The sequence below is a fragment of the Diuraphis noxia genome, unplaced genomic scaffold (assembly GCF_037042655.1).
Source record: "Diuraphis noxia isolate RWA-SAM2 unplaced genomic scaffold, SU_Dnox_SAM2 contig0003, whole genome shotgun sequence".
Lineage (NCBI taxonomy): Eukaryota > Metazoa > Arthropoda > Insecta > Hemiptera > Aphididae > Diuraphis > Diuraphis noxia.
This window is the reverse complement of record NW_028301713.1, coordinates 63,708,206-63,736,039: the sequence shown is the minus strand read 5'-3', so window position 1 is coordinate 63,736,039 and position 27,834 is coordinate 63,708,206. Positions and strand designations below refer to the sequence as shown.

Sequence of the window (27,834 nt, the reverse complement as noted above, 5' to 3'; positions counted from 1 at the left end):
GAATAAGTACCAAATATATATTGCTCCAGGGCAGCTCTGGTCCTTAATCCGGCTCTGACAATGATAAAATGATTGCTGTATAGCTTAAAATTTATTTTATTATTTTAAATTTATACCTATCATTCAAACAGCTACTTTATTATTTATTGATCTAAAATTATTTTTTTACAGACAACGATTGGAGCAAATTATCAACAGCTCATTAGTTATAATTACTAATATATTTACAAATAATACTTGTACATTTCTGGTTAGAACATCGACAGAATCCCTACTAACAGGAACTTATAGCTCATATATTATTTAAGTTTTTTTATGGAACAAATAATCATATTATATTTATTTTTTTACTTGTTTTCTTCTTTTGTTTGTATTATAACTAAGCTAAAGTGTGATAGTTTTATTTTAATCAACGAGTCAAAGCTTTAACCCAGCATATAAAGTTACTTAAGTTTTAAAATCCTAAGCCAAAGCTAACAAATTATTTAATACGATTCATATATTGATTTTGTATAATCTGTGATATAATGTTTAGATGTATTACTCAATTGGGCCGTATATTTTAATTTTTAATATAAATATTATAAAAATTAACTTTTTAAATTGTTTATAACACTACTTATCTTATTTTTTTGACATTCATATTATATTCTATTATTTTATTTTTATTTTTAACATTAATAATATTCTGTAATTATTATTATTATGTTAGTTTTATTATTTTTAAGCATAAAAATAAATAAAAATATTTTTTGAACACTATTAATAATAAAACTTTTATTTTATTATAAATTAGTTAAATAAAAATCAAAATATATATCATATAAATATTTTTTTATATATATATATTATAATATTATAAAGATCAATATAGTATTTTCAGAAAAAAGTTTATATAATGTACAGTACATATTATGTCATATATGTAATATAATAGTAATAGTAATATAAAGCTGTTAATTCATAATTTACAAACAGTCTTAATAAAAATTAATTTTGCTCTATTTTATTTTATTATTTTATCATGCCATTTAGTCATCTCCCTTGAGATATGATTCAAGTGGATTAGGCCCTCTTCTTTTAGCAATTATTGTTGTGTTGGATTCTAGAAATAAATCAGAATTTTTCAAATATTTGTTAGATTTTATAATTTATCTAATAATTTACCATTGGGTTGTGTTTGAGTCTGAACATGGTTAACATTTAAACAGTTTAACCATTCTGTAAAGCCAATTTTGTTATCATGATTTACATCACAATGTCGAGGCAGTTTTTTCCCACATCTTTTTAGTTTGTTGTTGGCTGACATTTCTTCACGAAAACTCTTCCATTCTTTGCGCTCTAACACCTTATATTTTCAAAAGAGATAAATAAAAGTTACTACTACTAAATTTAGAATTCTATGTATCAACAGAAAACATTTAGTTGGTAATGATTTACTTTATTGTGATTTGTATCCAAAGTATGAAAAATGTTTGAAATTATCGACTCATAGTCATTAGAAAATGATGCATTATTGTTTTTACTGTAAAAATTATAAGTTCAGAATAAGTAGAATATTAGTACAATTATGTCTCAATCATAAAATGTAATGTTATTTGTGTAAAATAAACCTGTGTTTTTGTCGTAGGTAATCCATGAGATCTTTTAAAAAAATATTTTTTTTATGCTCTGGGCAGCCTTTAATTGGCCGTGAAAATAAAGGAATGCCATCATCACATTTAGGATTAGAATCTTTCACCGAGGTTCCAGGTATTGGTTTTCCTGTGTCTTCTTGTGCGCACCAACAGTAACCTAAGTTAAAAACATTTCCGCTCAAATAAAATACAATGTTTTATATTATGATAATCCTATTAAACCTTATTGTACATACCGACTGATTTGTAACATTGAACACGTTTATATCTTCCATCTGTTGTACATTCTGGTATGTACTTGTGAGATGAAGTCGATGGATCATCTAATGCTTCCTGTCTGTCCGTTAAACAATCATTAACTAAAAACAAATTTAATGTCAATAAAATAAAAATGTTAAGTTTAAGGTAAATTGTATTCCTATATGTTATGAAAATATACAATAAAAATCAATAATATATATTTAGTTTTTTTTTTCTAAATTTAATATCATACATGGTATTTTACATCACCTAAGGTCCTAGGTCCTGAACTTTGTGTTTGAATTAATAAGTACAGTAAAATAATAAATTTAAATAAATGGGGCTTTAGAAATATACTAATATGTACACTTACTTTAACTAATACGTTCACAGTGTACTGTAAAGTTTTACAAATGAGTATTGAGTAATATTATAATTTCTGGAACTACTTAATGATTAGTGGTCACACTAATTTTGATGTTTTTGACAAAATATTTAAAATACAGGTCTAAAATTATATCCAATCATAATGAGTAATTTCCACTATATTAATTTTTGTAACAAATAGCAACCCCCATATTATGAACAAATTATATTATACCTATTATTTATATTATTAATATTATTTTTATAAAAGATTTTCAAAGTTGCAATAAAAAAAGTTATGGGCCGCTTATCGATACAAAATAATATATCCTAAAGATGCTCAGGATTGTGTAACTTTCTGATAATAACAAAAAAAATTAAAATGAGTTAAACAATTTTACAGAAATTACTATGAATAAACAAACATTCAAGATTTTCAAGGAGGAAATTGAAGTGTATCGATATCGATTTAATTTTGAGTGTTCAAGAAATTACACGTTTAATATACAATTGATACCTATGTATCGACCTGTACCTATCGAGTTTGGACTTCGATACGAGTCGGTACGTAACTATTCTCAGTCGATACGTATCAAATTGTTCTTCTTGAAACTTAATTTTTTCATCCTTATAATATTAGTACCTATATATATATAGACTATATTATAATCGGTATTGTATTATAAATTATAACAGTCTTCGATATATAGATATAGATGGACCATGGACGCGGTATACTGTATTGCCGTATTGGTAGGCTGTTGTAGGTAACTAGGTAAGGTGGAACATCGGATCAACAAAGTGGTTACGTACGTCAGTATGTGGTTGGCGCTAAAAGTCGATCATTTCGACGTGGTCGTTATCGCTGCGCAGAGACCCCATATCGACATAATATTGTAAAAAATACGTCTTGAGCATTTCGCGGTGTACGGCTACATCCAATACGGTTTACCATGCATTCTACCAAATCTATGGTTAACGAATATACTAACTGAAACCGGGTTTCCAGTTGTTCACTAAACCGTGTCGCGCGAGCTACAGATTTGAATGATTTCTGTAGTTTAGTGTTTAGTTTTTGTTTGTCAGCTAACATATGCGGTTACTATTGTTGGTGTTGCCCGCCTACGTAGCTGCTATCTACGCATCGGTCATTCGGCAAGATATCTTTGAGTATAGGTATACTATAATATAGGTAAACGGAACACAACTCGAACAACAGTGCTCTTGCCGTAAACTCATATTACAACAGCATGCTTCCAGAATAAATTTCAAGCTTCCTACATGCAATTGACATTAATCTTAGTTGAGCCGAACTGATGGTAGGTTGTGTAATAATATCCTGTCGATAGTATAACGTAAGTTCCTATACAGCGTGATTGATTAAAACATAAAACAAAAATATTGCCACGTTTTAAGTAAATTTACCCAATCCTTTAGGAATGCTGTTAAATCATTCTTACACCTACACGCGCGTTAGATTCCTAACACATAATTTTATACATTCTTCATCTTCAATTATTTTAAAATATTATTATTATTATTATTATTATTGTAAGTGATTGTATATTCTTTGTGCCATCAACTAAAATATGTACTATCATAGTTCATGGATTGTATACCCAGATCTCAGATATTCTAATATTATATTGTCTATGTGTTAAGAAAACGCCATCACATCTGCACGTGTTGCCTCAGTCTTATAGATATGCTTCAGCACCCTTAGCCGTTAATTTAGCACCCCCAGATCAAAAATACCAAAAATTGAAAAATCATATGAAAAAAGTTTTCTTTGTTATACGTAAGGTTGTTTTTTATTTGGCGTTTTTGGTGGAAACGCAAATTATTTATGATGATTATAGTTATATAATAGGGTTGTATCAAATATTAGTTATGTAACATTGACATTTATTTATCTGCTTATACTAGGTTATTATATGAATATATAGGTAATATAGCTAATGTATTTATGAGGTATATTACTGTTTAGATACTTAAATATTAGTGTGCTTATGTTTTTATAGTGCATTTAAGATTGGTTATAGTAATTATAAAATTGGCGAATGGCACTTAGGGATGTGGGGGCGTGGCCCACACGGACCTGTTTCGTCTACATAATTTTAGCACCCCCAGTGTTTGGCCTCTAGTTGCGACTATAGTTATGACATAGAAAAAACGGTTTTGCGTGGGAAAGAATAGAGAAGGCTCCAATCAACAGAGAAACATTTTCACATTATAAAATATGAGAACATATTTACCGTTTAAAATTTATTTTTCGGTATCAAAAATACAAAAAACTTTATTCAAGTTTGAAATAGTGAATACTTAAACAATAAGACATTTTTCGTACTTGTAATAACGAAAAAATAAAAACGATGTAACACGGTAAATGTTTTCATCTTTATATTGTGTGAAAATGTCGTTTCTTACTCTCTTAGTTATGACTCTAGCATTCTCAGTTCTTTCCCACACAAAAAAGTTCTTACTAGTTGTATAGGTTTGTAAAACAAAGACAACACGTTTGAGTGTGGCGTCCTCTTAAATTTTGATCAATGTTGGTAATTGATATTTAACTATTCTTAATTCTATTGTGTGTACCTAAGTTTAGTAAATAAATACAATTATGTATATTGTATAGTATGGTACTAAACGTTTTACTGTTTTAATAATAATTGTAGGTATATCAATGAACAAAAATACCTTCAGCCTCTTCCTCTTGGTCGCCTTCGGCCATTAAACCCGGAAGAGTACCACTAAGCGTAGCTACGCTTTCTTGTAGTACTGCGAATACAAAAAGTATTTCATTATTATCTCATCGTGGTTTATATGGAAAGAACAAACATGTTTAATAATATGATATATTTTAATATAATATCATAATACCTGCCTAATATATATAATATATGTGGGTTCTAGGCAGGTATATCGTATTTGTACTATTGTACTTACTGTCTTCAGGATCGGCTTCCTCGAGTCCGATTCCATCGTCGTCTTTATCTTCGTAGTCATCCGGCGGGGGGATTTCGGTCGTTGTAGTGGTAGTCGTAGTGGTGGTGGTTGTCGTCGTCGTAGTCGAGGTTGTCGATGACTTTACGCCCGATATTTCTGATAGTTAATACATCATATTATAAATTATAAAGTATATTTATAAAATTCAAGTTCCAACAGATATATTGTACTATAAAGATATAGGTTATAAGTATCTGTATTAACACAATTAGGTCCGTATACCAAAGATTAAATTAATGAAATAATTATCTTTAGTGTCCAGTAGTTGAGTTAGTAAAGTTAGTTATGTAAAGTAAACCAATACGTTCAAAAAGAAGTTTTATTGGGACTTGTTTGCAAGCAACTTTTTTTACTTTACTTAACTTAACATATCTGTTGGATACGACAAGAGTTGTAGACTGAATTCGTATACAGCAGTTAAGGACGTTGAGTTAAAAGCATATAGGTATACCTTGTTAAACTTGACTCAAAATGTTAAAATTTAATATGGAGTAAATTATCTATATTTAAATAAATTAAATGCTACTAAAGTATTAAATTAACTATATAAATATTAAATTATAAGTAGATACATATTGTTACATCATAACATAATAATGTTATCTTTTTAATACAGGAATAATTATCCAAATTCATTGTTAAAATTATTATTTAGAAAAAGTTATCGACGGAAACGAACATGACATCTATAAATATATAATAATATATCAACAATGGTTTACCGTCAATCGACAAACAATTCGTCCATTCGATTTTCGACACTACGCTGTTATGGTCCGTGTCGCACGTGCGGATAAATGTTCTGGAACATCTCTTAGGCCTGACTACTTTGCGAACTAGTCTCTTTAGGTCTCTGTATTCTATTTTAGTGAGGGATTCGTTTTTGTCCGTGTCCAAAGAACTGAATTTCCATTCAGTGACTCGTTTGTCCAACGTAATCGGGTCCAGTACTGAACGGTCACCTGTTATAAACATAATTTGTGAAAATAGAATATTATATTAATTATGTTACTTAATACTAAGTATAAAAGTATTTTTTTTTTTAATAAAATAATTAATCTGTCTATCACTGCACATAGCTAAAAAGTTTGTTTATTTAAACTTGCTAATATTTAGAACTACCTGTTAGAAAAATTCTTTTTGCATTTGATGGCCAATTAAGAAGGACAGTTTAACATCACGCTACGGTGCTTATAAGCCAAGTAAAGTAAAAAATGCCTGATGTCATGTCACCGTGTATTATTGTGTAGTTTTTTTGTTTAGAAATGATAATCATATTACAGATTTTAAATTATAATGGAAATTACTAGTAGAATTTAATATTATTTTGTATATAAATTATTAATTTCATCAAATCTCATCGTGTTTATGGCCTTGAATAAAGAAATTATCTATGCCTCAAAACAAATATTAGAATTTAATATGTATGTTTGTAGTTTATACATTTAGAAACCACATGATCGATCTACTGAAAATTTCAATTTGTTCTTAGCGATATCAAGAAAATGTAGAGAGTAGTTAGAACCGCATATTCGATTTATACCAAGTAAGTGCCTAAATGCATATATTATATCTAATCTGTTGTTGATCTCGGTTGAATTAATTCGCTAGTCTGTTACGCTGACACAGATTTATCCGATGACTGAGGTATATTAACAAAGATACACTTGTATAGCGCTATATTATATATTATTTTCATTTTTTCGTGGGTAAATCGAATCGAACCAATAAATAATGGGTGTTAGTTTATCTGAATTTAATAAACTCAAAAACTACTGAATTGTTTTCAATCAAAGTTATATCAATAGATTTCTAAATATTTCTATAGGAAGTTAAATACATTTTTTTCAGTTAACGAAAAAATTTTATTTGTTAATTTATGTGTCTTACATTGGTACTTACGATATAATATTACAATAAATTATGATTTGTAGAAATATGGCATATACTGGTTTAATTATATATATATATATATATTTTTTTTTGAAAACAATCCATAGGTGTTTTAGGCAATTATTGCGTTTATGATTATACTTAACAAATACTAATATGTAGGTTTCTATTGAACTGTAATATTCTAATACATCAAATATTAATGAACATAAAAATTAAATGAAGTTAACTCTTTGGTGAGTAAAAACTTAATAGACACAATGAGAGCAGTAAATATTTTCTCTTCCATATTTAAATTAATTTTTAAAGGAAGGTTTGTGATGGCCTATGTGTACCTATATATTATATATTTTCCCTCTAATAGTTTACCAACACGTAGTTATATATGTCATATGTTCAGTTGTGTGATATGTAATAATAGCTACAATATCATTAAATATGTAAAATTAAAACCCTGAAAAAATCAAAATATTTTGCATACATCTACAAAAAAAAAAAATATATAATATAATAATAATAGATATAATATCTTTGATTACATTACCATTTAATAGTGCTGCGTACTGATCTCGATTGTACTCCGTTTTGAATATTCTGACTAAATTATTGATAAATATTGCTTTATCGCTTTTACTGCATTCTAAAAACACAGTGTCCATTTGTTTATAATAATTGATAAATTTAAATTATATGTGTATCTACTGACTAATAATGTCTAATTGTCTAATATCCATACTTTCTAATATACCTAACGTATATAGAGTGCTTAAATTAGAATTAGACACTTTTATAGGTTGTTGGACGCTATACCGACATTTATTCATTATTGTGTATCCGTATTTTCAGATTTAACACATACCTAATATTTACAGCTAGAAAAATTATATCAAAATCAATTACTGAAGAAGTTAAGGTTTTAGAGCATGTGTTTTTTTAAAGGGAAAGAAAGTACACACATCACATTATTAGGTACTGCAGATACAAGTTAGAATTTTTAGGTTGAAGAGTTGAAGTTAAACTGATAAAGACTTTTTTTCACAGTCAGCTCAATACACCATACGCCATTTTCTTAATTTGATATATTAGGTACAAAGTCTGTGTTCTTTTCAACGTACATTTTTGAAATTCATAAATTCATATCGTGTAATAATTGAAATAAATTATACAATTATAAATATCTAAATTATTTTCTCTAGAAAATCAGTGAAATTTATAAAAATGATACCTGTCAATATACAATACGTTTAGGTTTAGGCATTTATTTTTTTTTTAAACTAACTGAATTTCTTTTACTTTCAATTTTTATTGCAATATTATTAATATTACAAAGTATGAAATCTCAAACATTTTTACTTTCACATTTATTGTGAAGTTTAAGGGTAAAAAAAAATGAAATTTTGGGTCATATAATTAATTAAAATTTTTAACAATGATGTTTTTGTCGTTTGGGATGGATAAAATTAATTTTTTCGTTATTGTGATGGTTAGGCTGAGTTAACCAGAGAACTTTAAGCTGTGAATATTATTTATTTATTAATGTGTCCAGATTTTTTAAATATTAAACGTAATATTTATATTATCATTATTATCTATACTAAAAAATGTTGGACCCCCGCCGTCAAAAATTAGTTTTCGATTACGGCCTTGCCTATAGATGGCCCTAGTTAAACATAAAACATTATGAGTTAATGTTTTTTGATGCAGCGGATAAAATATCAAGTAGTAAGCTTTGTTTTTAACTAAATTCATGCGAATTGTGTACTAGTCCCATTATTATTTTAAAATAAAGATATCATGAATTATTATACATATTTTGTTTTAATGATTTCTAATCTGATTATTACTTTTATAAATACGTTTTTTACGTGAATAAAATGTATTTATTGAAATACTTAGTATAATACATTTACAACACTACCCTAATTTTAAAAAGATAATAATGTTGAATTAAATGTTTCATATAAACTATATAAATGTATAACATTTTAAATATTTTATTTTGTATGAAATTTATGGTTTATATGTTTAATAAAAATTTTAACAACAATATTGATTTCCTAATCGAAAAGTAACTATATCATAATATTATGCTCACACCCCATTGTCAATAGTAATTTTATAAATTTTAATTGAATTTTATATTTAATTTATACTTAGTAGTCATATTGAAAGATATGATTTACATAATATTATAACATTGTTTTTAATTTAAAAAGTACATTAAATTGTAAATTATTTGTCAGATGTTCTGATGTAAATTTATTGTATTTTTCAATCTTACTTCAGTTCATTTAGGAATCACTAATGAATATTAATTGTACGTGAAAAAGTAGTACGATTTACGTCTCAGACGAAATTCATTCAAAAAGCTAAGTTTAACTGACTTGGTAGGCAATTCATGTGAACAAAATTTAGGTATGCTGTAAAGTAGGTATGGAGTGAGTCACTATAATGGATGTATTAATTTTCAATTAAATGATATATCATTGTACCTATACCAAACACAATTTCGAGGGAAGATGGTCTGTCATCTTATAACAATTATATTTTATGATATGTTTTTCGAATGCTACAGATATTATGAAAATGTCTTAGAATATACATTTAATACAATTTATAATTTTATGACTACCCGCGAATAATGTTTTTAAGTTCTAATAAAATAACTAACAACGTAATTTTTCGTTTAGATGTCTAATTTCGTCCAAATTTTAACCTAAATTACTTATAAAAAAAAATCATGCTTATGTATCTATACTAGGTAATATTATAAAGAAGAAAGATTTGATTGTTTGTATTGAATAGGCTTCGAAACTACTGAACCGGTTTAAACGAAATTTGGTACATAGATAGTCTAGACACTGAGAAAAAATATAGGCTACTTTTTAATACTAAAAAAGGGCTGTAAGGGGCTATAATAGGGGATGGTATATATTATAACGCCGTACCCGCACGGCGCTGCCCTGGGTACGCCGACAGTCCGACACTATTACACTAATAATAAATATACAATCGATTGAACGACTGTTATCGGCGTCGTGGCGACGATCTATAATATTATTTTATTATTAGTGTCGGCGCACACACAAAAACAATACATTACACTCGGAATTTCCAACGAACGTCGTTTTGGTCAGGTCAATGTCAAGAAATAAAGACCGCGACTCACTCGCGTGGTTGGATTGCTATGCAGTGGTTGTATGCGGCAGCGAATATTTTTCCTATTTTTTTTTTTTATCATTTTAAAATGTCCAAAACACCAAGATCTCAACTTTCTACAAATAGTTCACAGGATAGGGAAATAAAAATACGTCGTGATGGAGAATCTCCATCAGAATCTGAAAATCGTCTTGCAAGTCAGAGAGAATACGCGTCAAAATCGCGTGCAAGAGAGTCAAGTGTCGAACGTTCAAATACATTTTCAAATAGTCATCAAATATATTTGTAAATATATCAATAAAGGATCTGACCAAGCTACTTTTAGCGTCAAAAACCCAAACGATGAGGTGGAAAACTACGTAAATGGCCGGTAAATAAGTACACCAGAAGCTGATTTATAATGAAGGTTTGATACAAATCGGAAGTAAATTATTGCAATTAAATGATAAAAACCTAAGTCGTTTTGGATTACCTTCCCCAGTTCGTACAGAAAACAATGCAACATATACAATGGCACATCATTATAATACAAATGATTTGACCTCTTTTGTCAATGAAAACCTGACAAAATTAGTCCCAGATCAAAAACATGCTTTTGAGACTAGAACAAGGGAAAAATTTTCTTTTTGGGATGCTCCATGCAGGTGGCACTGGAAAGACGTTCCTTGCAAATTTGATATTTGCGAAGATAAAACAATCCGAGAAGATAGTAATAGCAGTTGCTTCGTCAGGAATTGCTCCAACACTCCTAAATGATGGAAAACTCCTTATTCTACTTTTAAACTTCCATAATTTGTAAATCTTGAGCAACAATTTATATGTTCTATCCGCAAAAATAGACCTCTTGGTAAATTACTTCAAGACGCCTCATTGATTATGTGGGATGAATGTACCATGAGTCATAGAGCACATATAGAGACCCTGGACAGAACCTTGAAAGATCTTAGAAACTCTTCTGCTCTCATGGGCGGGATTACTTTTGTATTTCCGACAGACACTTCCCGTGATTAACAGATGTACGCAAGCAGATATCACCAAAGCATGCTTAAAATTGTCCCCTTTGGCCTTTATGGACTTCGATTGAAAATTTAAAATTACGAACAAATATGAGAGCTCATCTTAATGAAATCACAGATAGTGATTTTCCACAACAATTGCTAAAAATTGGGGAAGGAATTTTTCCCACTCCAAATTTAAGCGAAAATTGTGGTATCCTTCTGGATGAGTCACTATAGTGCAGATAGTTCATAATTTAGATAATTTGATAGATGCAGTTTACTCTGACATGAAGAATTTGCATGAAAAGAAATTTCATTGGCTGTGTTCAAGGGCAATAGTGTCACCTAGGAATGATACTGTCAACAAAATAAACAATCTGATTTTACAAAAAGTTCCTGGCCAAATAAAAAACTACAAATCGATCGACATCGGAGACGCAATGTATTATCTTCAAAAATTTTTTAATTCACTGAATCTTTCTGGATTGCCAACAACGAATTGACATCAAAAATCGGAATTCCAATCATACTCTTAGACATTTAAGCCCTCCGAGTATGTGCAATGGAACAAGACAGCTTATTAAAGAATTAAAGGACAGTTATTTAATTGTAGCGACCATTATTACTGGCCCAGCAGCTGATCAGCTAACTCATATTTCGAGGATACCGATGATCCCAACTGATCTGCCAATTCCGTCTAAACGGCTTTAATCTCCGGTAAAAATATCTTTCGCGTTGACTATTAGCAATTCCCAAGGTCAAACTTCCGAATTAGTAAGGGATCGTCTTACGAAAGGAATGTTTTACTCATGGCCAACTGTATATGGGTCTATCACGAGTTGAATCTGCTGATAAGCAATTTATTTTGCTGCCACAAAATAAAACAACATCAAACATCGTTACAGAGAAGCTCTAACCCAATAAATTTAATGTTTACTTATTTTCAATACAATTTAATGATGTATCATATGATATATGATTCAAATTCTACGCAAACGAAGTTACGGGCAGATACTATGATAGATATAGCAAAACAAAGTTTGCCGGGTCAGCTATATATAGTATACAGAGAAGTTTTGAACAATTGAAATAAATATAATATCAAGAAAGCCGATCAAATTTTTGAAGTGTTGAACATATATATCACATAACTGTTACTTAATAAGTTGTGGGCAACGCCGGGCGGGACAGCAAACAGAATCATAATAAATGTTTATCTAAAAAATACTTATACAAATTATAAATATGGCTAAATTGTCGTAAACTTTTGTATAGTTACAACAATAAACGATTTAGTAATGTAATTCATTTGAAATTATAATTAAAACAGCTATTTTCAAAGCATGCATCAAATCTGAATATCTGATTGTCACATATTGCCATTTTTTAAGGGCAACGAAGTGCATGGGGTAAGCTAGTCTTTAATATTTTTAAATTGCTGTTAAAAAAAACCTTGTATTAAACTTTTAATTATTATAACCGCAAAAAAAAACTAAAACAACTAGAAAATTTGTCTATAAATAGGTAGTTTAAAAAGAGTCTAAATGTTTTGAAAAATGTATCTTGCAATGGCCATATTATAAACATTTAGTTAAAATTTTAAGTACCTGATACGACGATTTCGTTAAAAACTGGCTTGCATAAAAATTCCCCTTTTTTTGTTAAATTTTCTTTTTGTTTTCCCTAACGCTTTTGAAAATTTTTACTTTTGGCCCCTCGCCCTCCAAATTAGGTACCAACTAAATTCACTATTTTTTTATAATAAAATCCGGGAGTAGAAAATCGAAGCATTTTTAATGACTCAAATGGTGATGACAGACATCCCAAAAAAAAACAACACATTATTATACTATATATTGTATATTGCTCCCATCGCGGAATCTAAAATTATTAACTATAATTATATTTATATTAATTAATTGCGTAATTCAATTTAAGTAATCATATTAAACTTATATTCTTACTCTAAATATTATTTTATAAAATATGTAACATTCTATAGCAATGTATAAAATAATTTATATTTTTTACTTCAGTATTTTCAACAATTATACCTACACTAACTATGTACTGTAAATTTGTTTACCTCTTCTGAGATTACCTCCTTTCTGCAAAGAACCTCTACGCCATTTGCCTATCAAAACACAATACTACATAATAGAGTTTGACAATACAAGCGTAAGCATTTATGTATTATTGAAATATAATTTCTGACTAACCTCTGTCGTTATCACATTTGGGCTTTTGTCCTCGAACAATGGTGTTGGACACCACTTTTCCCGCAGGTGTTACACACCAACAATATCCTTCTTTTTTATGGCATTGAATCCGGAAGTAAGTCCCGTCCGCTTTGCACCTGGGCATATACGAGTCCGGAGTTCTAGTTGGATCACCTGATTTTGTAGTTTGATCCACCCAACAAGGCTGCTTTTCTATATTATACAATCGATAGTTTTAAATTTTAATACATACAATTTATTTTTATTTTTCTATTAAAAAATGTAAAATACACACATTATGAATCATGATCTAGTAATAATTTGATATATCGAGTTCTACAACAACAAATTATATCTTAAATTAATTCCCCATATATATTATTATAACCAAGCAAGTAAAACATAGGCATTAATATTACTTATTTACAATTAACTTCCGCTGCATATAGTATAAACTATATATTATAATTATAATTAGTATAAACTATATATTATAATTATAATCGTTTATATAGATTTTTTAGTAAAATAGTGCCTATAGCTACTTAAAATTATTAATGTTTTAATATGAGAACTAAGAATGAATTATTTTATCTATATAAAAAAATTGGTAATAGTACCTAACTTAGATTTACATAGTTCTAGTAGGTATAATATGTGTTAAGTGAACATCGTACTTTTGATATTTTGTAATTATTATAAAAAAACTTATGACTATGACAAAAAAAATAAATATTTTGAACATTGTTTCATAATATCTAAAAAATAATATCATAAATATTTGGTGAAAGTATAATAATATTATTAATTATTATCAATTTTAAGTATATAAAATATATTTATCTAGAAATTTAATGAATTTTAATTAAAATATAGGTCATTATATCTATAACTTATGTACTATTAATAATATTAATATAGTATTCTTATCATTTTTTTTTAAATACATTTTTAAGTATAAGTGCGTCCTTGGCACGTTTACGATTTGCATAATAAAGCTGGAGATAATATTGTCTGGGTAGTAGGTATATTACATAAAATTACGTATCATAATATCTTTTTTTTTTTTACAAGAAATATACAATCTGTATAAGGACATAAGTGCATAAATAAGTTAAAAGAATTTGGGTGAGAATATAAGATACCTACATAAGATATAAAGACATATTATGTATATAATAATTATATACATTAAATATTAAGATATAGATAAATAAGTCAATAAGTGGACAGATATCGAGGAGTAAAACTACCCATTAAAAACACTCAAAAATTGAATTAAATTTTACTTTAGTTTATAGGGTGGTTTTTTAAGCATGCTCACCCTATAAATTATGCTTAAATCATACATAAATTCAAATAGTGATTATTGAAATTAGGAATTTTAAAATACACTTGAAAACCATATTTTTGAATATTTGAGATTTTTAGTTTCTTTTTTATTATTGAGTATTCATATATAAAATAGACCCCATTTATACAATTAACAAAATAATATATAATAATAATTTATGACATTACATTTTCCTCGGTCTTTTATTCCAATATTTGAGATTTTTTATACCACTTATTGGGCGATTATCTAACAATACAAACTTCAGTTTTTTAAATAGGAATCTCATTTTTTAACAGTTTATATTTTTATAAAACCATATTTAAGGATTATTATCATTTGTATACATATTTTAATAACTTAAAAATTACTTGATATAGGATTTTGATTTAGATTCATCAACATTTCAAAAAAATCACTTGCTAAATAATTTACGGTAAAAGAGGGGATTACTTATTTGAAAAATAGAAGTTTATATCGCCACAAGACAATTGCCTTAAAAGGACGTTACACCCGCAAGTGTTGTTTCCGTTTTACAAATATAAAACATTGCGAAAACTGTTTTGCGCGCGAAAAAACCACTCAAGTTGTAATCCAAGCTAGGCAACCAAATTTTCATATTATAAAGAAGAGAATATTTACTGTGCAACGTTGTTTTTAATTTTTCAAACTTGAATAACTTTTTTTTAGTTCTGATATCGAAAAAATAAAAACAATGTCGCACAATAAATATTCTGCTCTTTACAGTGTTAAAATTTGGTTGCTATTCTTTCTTGTGCAAAACAGTTTTCGAAATATTTTTCTTTTGTAAGATGGAGACAATACATGTGGATGTAGCGTCCACTTAAATAGGGCAAAAACTATCAGGAATTTGAAAATATGGTTTAAAGCTTTATTTAAAAATTCTAAAAACCAGAATTTTAATAAAAATCAATAAAGGGGAAAACGAGGATGAGCATTTTTAGAAGATTCTCCTGTATATTGGTAATTAAATCTAGTACGACTTTGCATCTGTATTCTAGAAAACTATTTCAAAATTTACGTTTAAGACTTCTTCGAGTATTACCGGGAATGGTAGAGACTGCTGACTTTCACGTGATATTTTTGACAAGTAGATTAGGATTGGAAATTAGGTAGATAATGTAAGAGCGTTTGTAAATATATTAGCTTATCATAAATCTAAGAAAATATTTTATGTGAAATAACTTAAAGGTACAAATTTAAAATTACGTGTTTAATCAATTAATCAACCAATAGCTTATAAGATTATTAACATTTATTAACATTAAATACTTGTTCCTATAAAATTACGTTACTATACCTATACATAGGGATAGGCAAATGTGTTGGTTGGTTGGTTTATTCAGCATAATCTCACTGTGTACATAATATGTTGTATTTTGAAGGTTAGTATATATGTTCTTTTATTAATTAATTATTATTTTGACTTAATACACTACTATTAATTAATAATAGTTGATCACCATGTATATGAATCGTTTATTTATGAAATGTAATTAGTCACAATTTTTTAGAAAATAATTTTTTTATAAAAAAATATGTTTCTTGACTAGACGGATGTTTTATACTTTTTAAAAGAGTCAAATTCGTATACGATCCCAAAATTCAGTTTAGTGTGCATATATTATAAATAGTGGTATTGGTAGTTTTTATAATTTCCCAAACATTTTAATTTTTAGATTTAACCTTTTTCATAAATAATCGATTCATACTATATACAGACATTGCAGACCACCCGGATGTTTCACCCTTCACAAGTAAAAATTCTATAGCCATGTGAGACACGTGTTTTTCTTTTCTGTTATAAAATTTAACAGTACGATATTGGAAAATTGCAAAATACCCTTAGAATCAGGTTGTGAAATTTATTTTTGATTGTTTGAAAGGAAAATACACCTACATCGTTATAAATATATGTACATCTATTTGATCATAATAATACGTTTATTTAATACATTCAGTAAATTATTAAATAATAATGATGTGTACCTACTACCTATGTATAATATAAAAGTATCATTGCTTAATGATTTGGATGTATGAATTTTGCTATTATATATACTTATTTAATATAAAATACGAATATTATGTTTATGATGGGAATATTTGAAAAAATATAAAATGTTTGTTTTGAATTAATAAATTAAATTAAATCAATAAAAATATATTTTATTGTTTTTTGTTAATTTTACTCCTTTAGATGCTAATAGAATTAATATCATTATACAAAAAAGGATGGTAAATAGGTGAACAATTTAATCTTTTTGATTTTACTAGAAAGGTTAGCCACTAAAAATCGTTACACAATTATTATTATTTATTTTACTATATAAAATCCCGTGGTCGTGAAACACTCTGAATGTACGTACCAGCCTGTGTTGCTAGCTCTGGGATGGGTGACAACCTGTGGTTTTAGCAACAAATCCCTGCCACACATACATTACATATTCCAAACAAACCGTACCCCATACCCCCTTCAAACAGCTATTGGAAATAGTTGACAGGCTTAATGGGCTTATGGTCAATAAAAAAAAAAATTCTAATGAAATATATTATTATATGATATGCGAAAAACAACAAGTGCCAGTTACATCACACAATATACAATATTAATTATTATTTATTTATTACATTATAATATTATGTTAGAATTACCTTTGCATCTTCCCCGGTGCTTGACACGCAACAATGAGTCATTAAAGCATCGGACCCGCAGTAAGGCGCATCTACTCGGGTAACTAATGTTGTCTGTGCCGCACACTGGTCTCCTCGTGGCGGCCTTCTTCCTTTCGCACCGTTCTACTCGGCCTTTGCAATCAAACTCCTGCAGACACAATATAAGGTTAGGGTACCTACACATATTATTTATAATATATGAAACTAGGTAACTGATGTATGTGTGTGTGATATATCTAGTCTAGTATATATAAAACATTATTAAGTTTAATTATATAGGTACCTAATATACATATTACCTTTATAACTAACTTAATAAGATATTTTTTTAATTATACACATAAAAATAAAAATAAACGTTATTTATTAACTCGGCTTACTATACAAGTATTTTACCGTAATGGAATAATGAGGCATTTTATTCTAAATTGTAATACTTATTTTATATCATATTATACATTAATATACAATACGTGTACAATATACATATTATAATATTATTTGAATGCTTATATATTATAATATTATACTGCTACAGCAGAAGACGGGTGGACGAAAAAAAATTGTTTTTTACAATGATGATTGTGATGACGAATATATTCAGAAATGATTTAAGAAACTAGTTTTATCATCACGCGGCCGCGCAAGGACCAAAATACGATGACGGGGTAGAAGAAAAAAAAATATCTGAAATATATTTCGGCTTTTTAATATAGCTTTGTTGGCGCCACCACAGGCTCGCCACAGACGTTGTAGCTGGAATCGGAAAAAGACTTGGAACGCATGACTGTATAGTGTACTAGGTTGAACGTCGTTACTCGTTATAGTTGTATGTACGAAAAACTGGTTTCGCAGTTATATTCAAAAGACCTTTTTTGTCAGCAAATTGGATGTTCGGGGAAAACATTTATCGAATTTTTTCACTAATTTCTGGAGGCAATCGTCTTTTGTATACATGAATACAATCTACCAGCTATGCGTAAAATATTTCTTTATATAAAAAATACTTGTATAACACATTATTACTCATAAGCATTTAGAATTGTATTCACATGAGAATATGAATTTACCTCTTGAGTAATGATTAAACATACCCGTTTCTAGTATTGTGTATAGATAGTTAAGTGCATAATATCTTATTTGATAAGCAATATTATGTTTTTCGCATATAAATTATTGTCTTTGAACGTTTGAACTGTGAATTATTGTTAATTTTTATTCACTTATCAATCTTGTCACAAAAACTTATTGTGTTATTTTGATGTAGAATATGTGTTATTATTAAACTGAAAAAGAAAGATGTTTTTTGAATTTTATAGAAATCATCTAGCCGTCTCATCCTCCTCCCATAATATTTAGAGCCCATGACATTGACATTATACTATAGATTGCTCCAATTGTGGCGACGTTCACATATCACATTTATCAATTTTAGGTTCATCATGGTTAATATTATATTGTATTTTAAATAATATTATGTTTGGTGCTTACCATTAATTATTATAAATATTAATTCATATATCTGTTAGTGTAGGAAATCGAAAACTTTTATAATACACCTATTATTTAGTATATTATAAATTATAATGTTAGTATATTACCCCATAACAATTTCGATAAGATGTTTAAATAATAAAATTTTGGTATTAATACCAAATACCAATTGATACTTTGCATCAGATGGAAGTAGCAGATAGTTAAGTTTATATTAATAGATTGGTAGTTAAAGTTATACCACAAAACGTAAAGAGTAAAGTTATAGAGTTTAAAAACTATTAATTTTTTAGTGATGTAACAGTACCTACTTAATGAAACATTTTTCCTTTCCTTTATTTTTACAGAAAATAACACAACAATAGTAATTTAAACTAGAAATTTAAAGTTTATTAGATGTTTTTATTGCAGACGTCAAACTAACGAATGTCGATTTATCACAAGAATAAAACGAACGTTTAAATTATTGCAGTATCTGCGTTTAATACTGCAGTATTACAATATATTATATATAGCTACTACTTACACGACATATTATACGATGTATGCGTGTCTCTGATCAGCGAACTGTGAAAAACAAACCAGTTTTAACACCGTGGTTTTTATTCTTTCATAAATAATGTATAGGTGTTTTATTAATAACTCTATATAAGATGATAATTTTACGACAACCGGTCTCTTCTAAATGATATTAATTGGATAGCCACCACGACTATACTCGTCTGCAGCATTGTAGGTATATAATATACAGTTGTTACATTATATATTTATATAAGGTACGTGTAGTAATAAATATGTATTATAGCTTTACACATATAATGCAAAAATATATAGATATGGATAGTCGGATAATACATATTACACGGACAAACGTGCGGGTATTATGGTGTGTTTCTGTCAGAATTGAAAAGTATAAGACTTGTCTGACTTGGTTTACCTACCTGCAATATTGCATTCACGATTTCACCAATGCAATTATGAAGCTTACAAATTGCGATATATAAGCTTATTACCACCTATCGGCTATCTATTTATATACTTTGGTTGGGACAATATAGAAAACATACACACCCTGGTTTCAGTGTTTTTAATATTAACATTTATGATATTTATTTTTTAAGTATAAATGTACTTGTAATAACATAGAATATGACGTATTTTCTTAACATTTATTTTCAAAACTGTGAAAACATTTTTTCGACGTAGAGAACGGTAGTTGGACAAAAAATCCCCACACTAGGAAAAAAAATTCCCGATAGTATTATATTATTTTATAAATTTTACTATATGAAAAATAAAATAAATATTGTATATTATGTTAAAAATTGTTATTTTATAATAAATTAAATATTACTAAATATATAAATGTATTACATTATACGTATATAAAATGTATGTCAAAATACTCAAAATAAACGCGATCAAGATGTAATTCCAATTTCCAACTGACCAATTAGTTGTTATTTGTTTCAGTTCCGGTTTAAGATATTAGATATTAGATACCACGCATTCTAATGACTAGGTAATATTATAATCACATTACTTTTTAATTTATATTTAATTATTAGTATTATTATAACCCTCGGTATTGTCACATATTATATTATTTACATTTTAATTTATATACAATTATTATTATAAGGTACGGTATCTCAGTGAACTATTTATATTTAATTATTGTTAATAATTTTTTATAAATTTTTTATTGTATTTTTAAGGTATAGGACAGTTTTTATAAAATAACAATTGTTAACATACCTAATATACAATATTTATTTTATTTTTAATATATAATTTACTATATTATAGGTATATTAAATTATTTATATTATCCCCAGTATAATGCTACTGGGGATTTTTTTCCCGCAATTCGTAGAAAACTGTATATTTATTCAAAACTACAAGAAGTGTAACCACCGTGTCAGTAATTAGTATGATGTGTTTTGTTATTATTTACTATCGTAATATCAAATTCTTAATACTTGATTATCTGTAGCAAATTATATGATATTAGCGGAGTTGATGAATTAATTTTAACATTTTAAATGTGTTTATTAAATAATAAAATATTATTTGTATTATAATATTTAAATTTGTATTTTATTAGTATTAAAAATAATGATTTTTCAAAGGTTTTTTTTCGCCAAACCCGAGGCCATTAAGAATTTTATCTTTATCAAAAAATAATATCTTTATATTATACTCGTAGTACCTAAATGATTTAAAAACCGTGTTAAAACTTGAAGGACTTGTTTATTTTACCATAATAATCGTATGGTTAAGTAGGTATTATAAAATATTATTGTTTCAGTAAATCTGAGGAGTCAATAATTTGATTATTCGAATTTATAAATATATATATATGTAGTTATATATACAAACAACGATTCGTTTTCATTTTTTTTTATTAAATCGCAAGAATACTAAATGCCTATAATACAACAGCTTCACCGTCGTAAGTCGTAACGGATATTTATTCCTTCTGTGGTGGTGATTTATTTGGGTCCACTTATACAACATAAATGCACTATTCGAATTGGATAAACCGTATACCTATATTGTAAGAGATTTATTACGTGTTCTTTTTTTCATCTTCGACCGATTTGGATAATCTCTTCGAGCGCAATAATATTATAAACGTATATACCTAATATATATATAAATATTACATAAATGTGTGTGTGTGTGCGCGCGCACGCGCGTATGGTTGTAATTTTTTTTTCAAGGTTATGGCTTGTGATACATATGACAACACACAGGTTTTCAAAGGTTTCCATTGTAATTTTACTCGCCACCGCATTTCGTCTTCGTTTTAAACACACACACATAATATAATGCGGTGGCCAACGTCCATATAGCGGAGACAATATTATAATATAATATGTTATATGCAGTGCCTATACCAGCTATACCAAAAAGGTTAACGGAAGAACGGCGGTGACATCCAACAAATGCATATAAGTGTATTCGAATACTCGTATAATGATAATAATAATAATAATAATATGAGCGTTATATGACAGTACGGGAGGGATCCAAATAACTACCTTATACGTATGTGTGGCACCGAAAAATCGTTAAACATTTAAAACGATAATATCCTGCTAACGGATTCGATTGTATAGGAATTCGGACGAAAACTGGTTATTTTATATCTTATCTATAAATTGTTTAGAAATGTAGAATGTTTTTATCGAATATAAAATCTTATGTAGGCAAATATTTATTTTTGCGCGTGGTGAGTCAACGTTAGTTGTGTTTTGCCGTTTTGGTATATAATAATATTATAATATAGTCATAAACTCATAACTCATCACTCCAGTGGCTATTATTTTAATTTTCCGGACTGCATAATGCCATAATGGTATTTGAATTAGAAAACTAGTGAACGCAAATCTAATTTTCTTATACTACATCTTATTTTGTTTTTTATGTTTATTACATGTATAAAACGCTTTAAAATTATCATTTTTAATACTTAAATTAACAAAAGGTTCCTACTGGTCACACCGTAGTAAAATATCCAAAAATAAATTGCCTTGATGGTTATAGGATTTATATTAATTGAAAAACATATGGAAAATTAAAATCAATATTTTTTTGACTAAATTTGTTGAATGATTATCATAATATCATGGTTGTTATTTTGGTGACATGAATAAGTGGAATAATACCTTGAAAACATTTTTATTTAGTAGCTTTTGGTTTTGCGTATATTTTATTATGTCGATTTTTTTTTACCGACAGATAATTTCGTTGCTAGTAATTAGCAGTGGATTAAAATCGCTTAATATTGTCATGCTAAATGATGTAAAGAGCTGATTTTATGGTATCATCCACTATCTAATATACATCTTTATTAGATCATTTTTTATTATGTTATAGAACGACATACAAACTCAGACGTTCTAGCGCTATATGGCTTGGCTGTTAAAATACGAGACTGAAACTTGTATATAATGAATTTTTAAATTCGATTTAGTTATACTATAGTCTATAGTTTATAGTTATATCCACGATAGTTTACTTGGTTTATGGATATAATTATTATATTAAGGTATATATTTTTTTATTCGAAATTAAATCAGCACTCGCACAGTCGCAGTCACGATTACTAGTATGTAAATATCTATGCCCACAATTAAGAAATCATAATATTTTTTTTGGTACCTACATTATTATTCTGTTTTATCGTTTTAAATGAATATTATTGAAGATGCACACAAAGTTTATAGAAAATATATTGATAATATATATTAATTAATTACACCAATAAACAATTTTTTTATTTTCAAAACCTTAGGTTTAAAAAATAACAATATCTCGTTACATATATATATAATATATAGTATGATTGAGCAATGAGCATGGAATCTTGACGTATCTACCTATATAAAATCTTAGATGACAGATGCTTATTTTTATTTCTTAAGATTTCATAGTGCAAAAGCCAAAATATGTATCGTATAGTAGTGCATATAATAGAAATAGCTACTCGTTAGTTTAATGAAAATCGAAATGCGTTTGTTGTAGAGTATTTATGATTTTGACTTATAATTTAATTTTGATCATGGAATTTCATTTAACAATAATAAAAATAAATAAATAAATTTGTATTATTTTTATAAATATTAGTATAGGTGTATAAAGATATTGCACGTAAATTGTACCAGAGAAGAAGATTGACATCTCCATAATAATATGTCATTGCCCTAGTGGCCTAGTACCACATTAATATAAATCATAAATATCATATGTTTTAAATTTAAACGACTATTTACTTATATGATATTTATAATTTATATATTATAATATACAGGATGATTCGTATGGTCTCTCTCTTTTCTTTAATAATGCAGTTGTTCAAAATTTAATTTTTTAAAACTTTTAATATAGGTATACTTAAAGAACATATTTTCAAATGTATGAGATTTTTACCACGTAAAGAGTTTCCTGTAGCGTTACGTACTTTTGTTTTTTCAAACAAGAATCCCCCTTTTTTACTGTAAATCATTTAGTGGATTTACTTTGAAAATATTGATGTACCTACCCAATTTAAAATTAAGACAAGTAGTTTTTCAGTTATTAAAAATTGAAATGTTTATAATGAGGATAATTAAAAGTATTTTTACTAAAATATAAAACAGATGACGTAATATTGGATCTAGTATTTATTATACTAAGACCATCTTTACAAATTATTTATTTATTTTTGTTAAATACGGAACGAGCCCAATTACATTGTTTTGTATTGAAAAATAATTAACAAAAAAATTACAAATATTTAAGAATGAATACAGACAGTAATTACACTAAATACTAAGGAATTATGGATCCTCATTGGCCAGTTTCATCATACGAACAATAAGGTGATTAGATAAATAATTACAGCAGCTGAAAGGAATATGGAATGTAATAGAGAATCTGGAAGAATAAGTAGGAACTCTGAAATTAACTTTAGATAGGACATAGGAGGATATTAATATTAATAATCAACATTTTTAAATCACTCAAACCATTATCTTTAATACGCGAATAGTTAAATAATTCAAAACTAATTGATGAACATCTGATTCTGATACGTCAAAATGAAATAACTTAGTAAATAAATTGGATCAAAATAGGGGTTTTTTTTTGCAAAACAGAAGTTTGATCCACCACAGGACATTCCTTAAGTACTTCACAAAAATTTAGGGATTGAAAAAATAATTATTTTTGAGTATATTTAAAAATGCTAAAATCAGAATTTGAATAATGTCATTATTAAAGGAAAAAATGGGGGTGAATATGCATGGTGAATCACCCTGTATCATATATAATAAATACTATCATGGATGTGGATAATTAGTAATAACATATGTATACGTACCTATATATTTTTTCTAATCTTGTTTTAAAATTAAATTTAATAGCCAGTATTTTTAGCACTTAATGTTATTAATTATTTAATTTTTTTTTTAAATAAAAATTTGTATTTGGTGTTAAAAATAAATTATATCTAGGTAGGTACATACTACAATACGATGAAACAGAAGAAAAATTATTAATTTTTGTGTATATTTTGAACTCTAAATCTAAATGTTGAATTGTAGTATACCTATTATTATTACTGCAGCAATAGTTATTAACCTGTATTTCTTTTACATTAGGTTTTGTGTAAATCATTTTTAACGTAACTTTCTGAATATAATATACATATACGTATATCCTATAGGCTATAGATATTATATTTTTCAGAAATATTTTAATAATCCACAGGTACTTAAGGCTTTAAATTTATTTTATGATTCATGTACGATAGTGGGTTAACTATGACAGTATAATCGTATTATAGTAATTTGTATTTTGTTTTTATTTTTATAATATAATATTAATTTTAAGTGTATGATCTATTCTTTTTTATATACGTTCGCCAATAAAATAATATATTTATTATAAAATGAAAATTAATTGACATAAATTATTTTAAAAGATTTTCGATAACTTGTACGTATAGGTATATAACACCCGATACAAATAAATAATGGGCTTCCATAAACAACTCGCTTTGAGCCAGGTGTGCCGATAGTATTGTGAAGTCAACCCTAGACTCGCCGGCACCAATGTTTTTTTCTCATATCTCATGTATATGGTTTTTTTTCACCAGAGGGCTTATAAATGAAAAGGTGTTTGAGACACGCCCAGCTAATAATCGACCTCATAAAAACTATTTCAAGACGTGCCAGACAATGTGCCGCCTCTGAACAGAGATCCTTGAGGGTATATCTTTTTTTCTCTCGAAAAATCATTCAATACAATAATACTACCTATACAGTTTGGTATAAAGACGAAACGTAGATAATAATTAACCTAATTATAAAATAATATGTGTACGATAATTTGATTGGGGTTGTTGTATCGTTATATAAAACTAGACTGAAAACATTAAAATTAGATATTATATATTTACTCAGCTGGCGATAGTAATTAACTACAATTGAGATAGATTGTTTTGTTTGATTACAAATATAATTGTACTTCAGATTTCTTAAGACTTGCTATTTTCTATATTATAATTTATAATACTGCATTGTTTTTGGATTAACATTAAACGGATTTGTTTTAGTAAGCTGAGCGTTGTGGAAAGTAGAAAATTAAGCGGCTCACCTTGTTTGGAACGGGAGAAGCGAAGCCAGTCGAGGAAAATAACAACAACAACCATGGCAATAGCTCAGCGACTGAATAAAAGTTCATGACGGTAATTGACGTGTCATTCTTCTCCGGGGTGTTCAATACTTCGATCTACCGATTTCTGTAGCCGTAGCACGTGTGCATCAATCGACTTAAGCACATGCCTGTAACCAGAAGAAATGTATATAATATTTATTATATACATATAATATGTGCGTTTAATTGATATATTATAATTGGAAAAAAGATAAAATTTATTGCCTCGTTTAACATGTTTTCATCGCGGGATGTTTTCAATAAACATAAAATATATAGAGATGACTATTATACATATAATTGTACTTATGTTCTGCACCTTGTAGACTTAAACCTACTTCATTATATAGCATCCGGAGGATATATCCTAGTTTTTTTTATATACCTACCTTTCATTAATTAATAACTAATATTGTCATCATAATAAAAAGGAATCAAAACTTTCACCACTTCGCAATAAGATCAATACAAACATGTTGAAGTCGAACAAATAACCAACACCATTTATTTTCGTTGGTTATTTTGGCTTATAACATAACCATGACGATATAGCCGTAGAGTCTTAACGCTATATATTTGTTTGAAAGTTTTAAGTAAAATCGTCGATGTAGTCACTAGGTATAGCCCATAGAGTAATTACTATATATTACTCTATGGTATAGCCATTATAGTATACAATTAGATATGTGATTAGGTAATTAGGTAACATACATATTATTACAATATAGGTACTCGAATACTCGATGTATAAACCTTGTTTAGTTTTAAATTATTGATTTTGAAAAAAAAATGTACACTAAACTTATATACTATATTCATTAATAATTTATTTTTATTTAAATTTAAATCACACAGATAATATTATTTGCAGTTCCTATAGTGTTCCTACTACCCTTAAGTACCTGATAGGCAAAACAATGTATTCAGTGTTAATAACAGTTTTTTTTTTAAATATCGCTTTAACTCCACTAACATGTGAGCAAATGAAACTTATTAAATGTTCTTAATTTTATTTACTGAATATTAAAACTGGAATTAAAGAAGTGTTTTCTCAAGCGTACAAATGAAGAGTATATCATGAAATGAACGTGAAAAAAATCGTAATTAAATAATAAATAATTATGATTGTTTATAATGTACCTTCACAAATCTTTTATAGTCTGAGTGCACAACTGTATGTCTATGTGTATGTGGCTGCAGAAGTTTGTCGTATCACAATAAAATCATCGTTGCGAACAATGTAACAGACGCGGCAGAAAAAGAAACCGAACTGCATTAAACAAGAAAAAGAACGGCAAACAAAAATCGACAAGTGTTTTGATAAATACGCGGTAAATAACGATTTAAAATAATTATGATAATAATGACTTGAAGTATATCAACAACGAAGATTATATGAGCAGGATAAAATACGATTCGTATATCCAGTCGATCGGTAAATTAAATATAAAATAAAAAATGTTTTAAATAACAGAATAAATTTTAAGCATAATATTAGAGGTACGTCCTCGTGTCGGTGTCGTGGTTTACTCGGCGGACCGTCGGGCTATACCTACTCTTACGACACGTACGGCGCGCGTAGCTAG

The 27,834-nt window shown here is 27.7% G+C and overlaps 2 protein-coding genes across 10 annotated transcripts in view; one reads left to right on the top strand and one right to left on the bottom strand.

Annotated features, from left to right (window-relative positions):
* Mical (Molecule interacting with CasL) overlaps window positions 1-2,097 on the top strand; it is a 38,930-nt gene extending 36,833 nt beyond the window's left edge. For all 8 annotated transcript variants that reach the window (XR_016191194.1, XR_016191193.1, XR_016191192.1 and 5 more), the window contains one exon: window positions 172-2,097. Coding sequence is in view for 1 of the 8 variants with exons in the window: in XM_089224692.1 (XP_089080818.1) it covers window positions 172-206 (35 nt within the window). In the remaining 7 variants the exon portion in view is untranslated. The remainder of the gene's footprint in view (window positions 1-171) is intronic.
* magu (SPARC related modular calcium binding-like protein magu) lies at window positions 875-27,834 on the bottom strand. 2 transcript variants are annotated; one of them, XM_015509746.2, is made up of 14 exons: window positions 27,389-27,834; window positions 26,189-26,376; window positions 17,528-17,696; window positions 13,519-13,731; window positions 13,386-13,433; window positions 7,687-7,782; window positions 5,972-6,211; window positions 5,190-5,345; window positions 4,941-5,021; window positions 1,874-1,996; window positions 1,614-1,794; window positions 1,441-1,525; window positions 1,168-1,348; window positions 875-1,105 (listed from the first exon to the last, which is right to left on the bottom strand). In XM_015509746.2, the coding sequence occupies exons 2-14, from the start codon at window positions 26,273-26,275 to the stop codon at window positions 1,032-1,034; spliced, it is 1,734 nt and encodes a 577-aa protein (XP_015365232.2). In that variant the 5' UTR covers window positions 26,276-26,376; window positions 27,389-27,834; the 3' UTR covers window positions 875-1,031. The 2 variants fall into 2 exon arrangements, with proteins under 2 accessions (XP_015365232.2, XP_015365233.2); XM_015509747.2 differs by lacking the exon at window positions 13,386-13,433.

Excerpts from the sequence above, each read along its gene's own strand:
- magu (XM_015509746.2), bottom strand. The coding sequence starts at position 26,275 with ATGAACTTTTATTCAGTCGCTGAGCTATTGCCATGGTTGTTGTTGTTA. Across the intron at positions 13,434-13,518 it reads CAAATGTGATAACGACAGAG|GCAAATGGCGTAGAGGTTCT; the intron begins GTTAGTCAGAAA and ends GTGTTTTGATAG. Across the intron at positions 5,022-5,189 it reads GGAAGCCGATCCTGAAGACA|TACTACAAGAAAGCGTAGCT; the intron begins GTAAGTACAATA and ends TTGTATTCGCAG.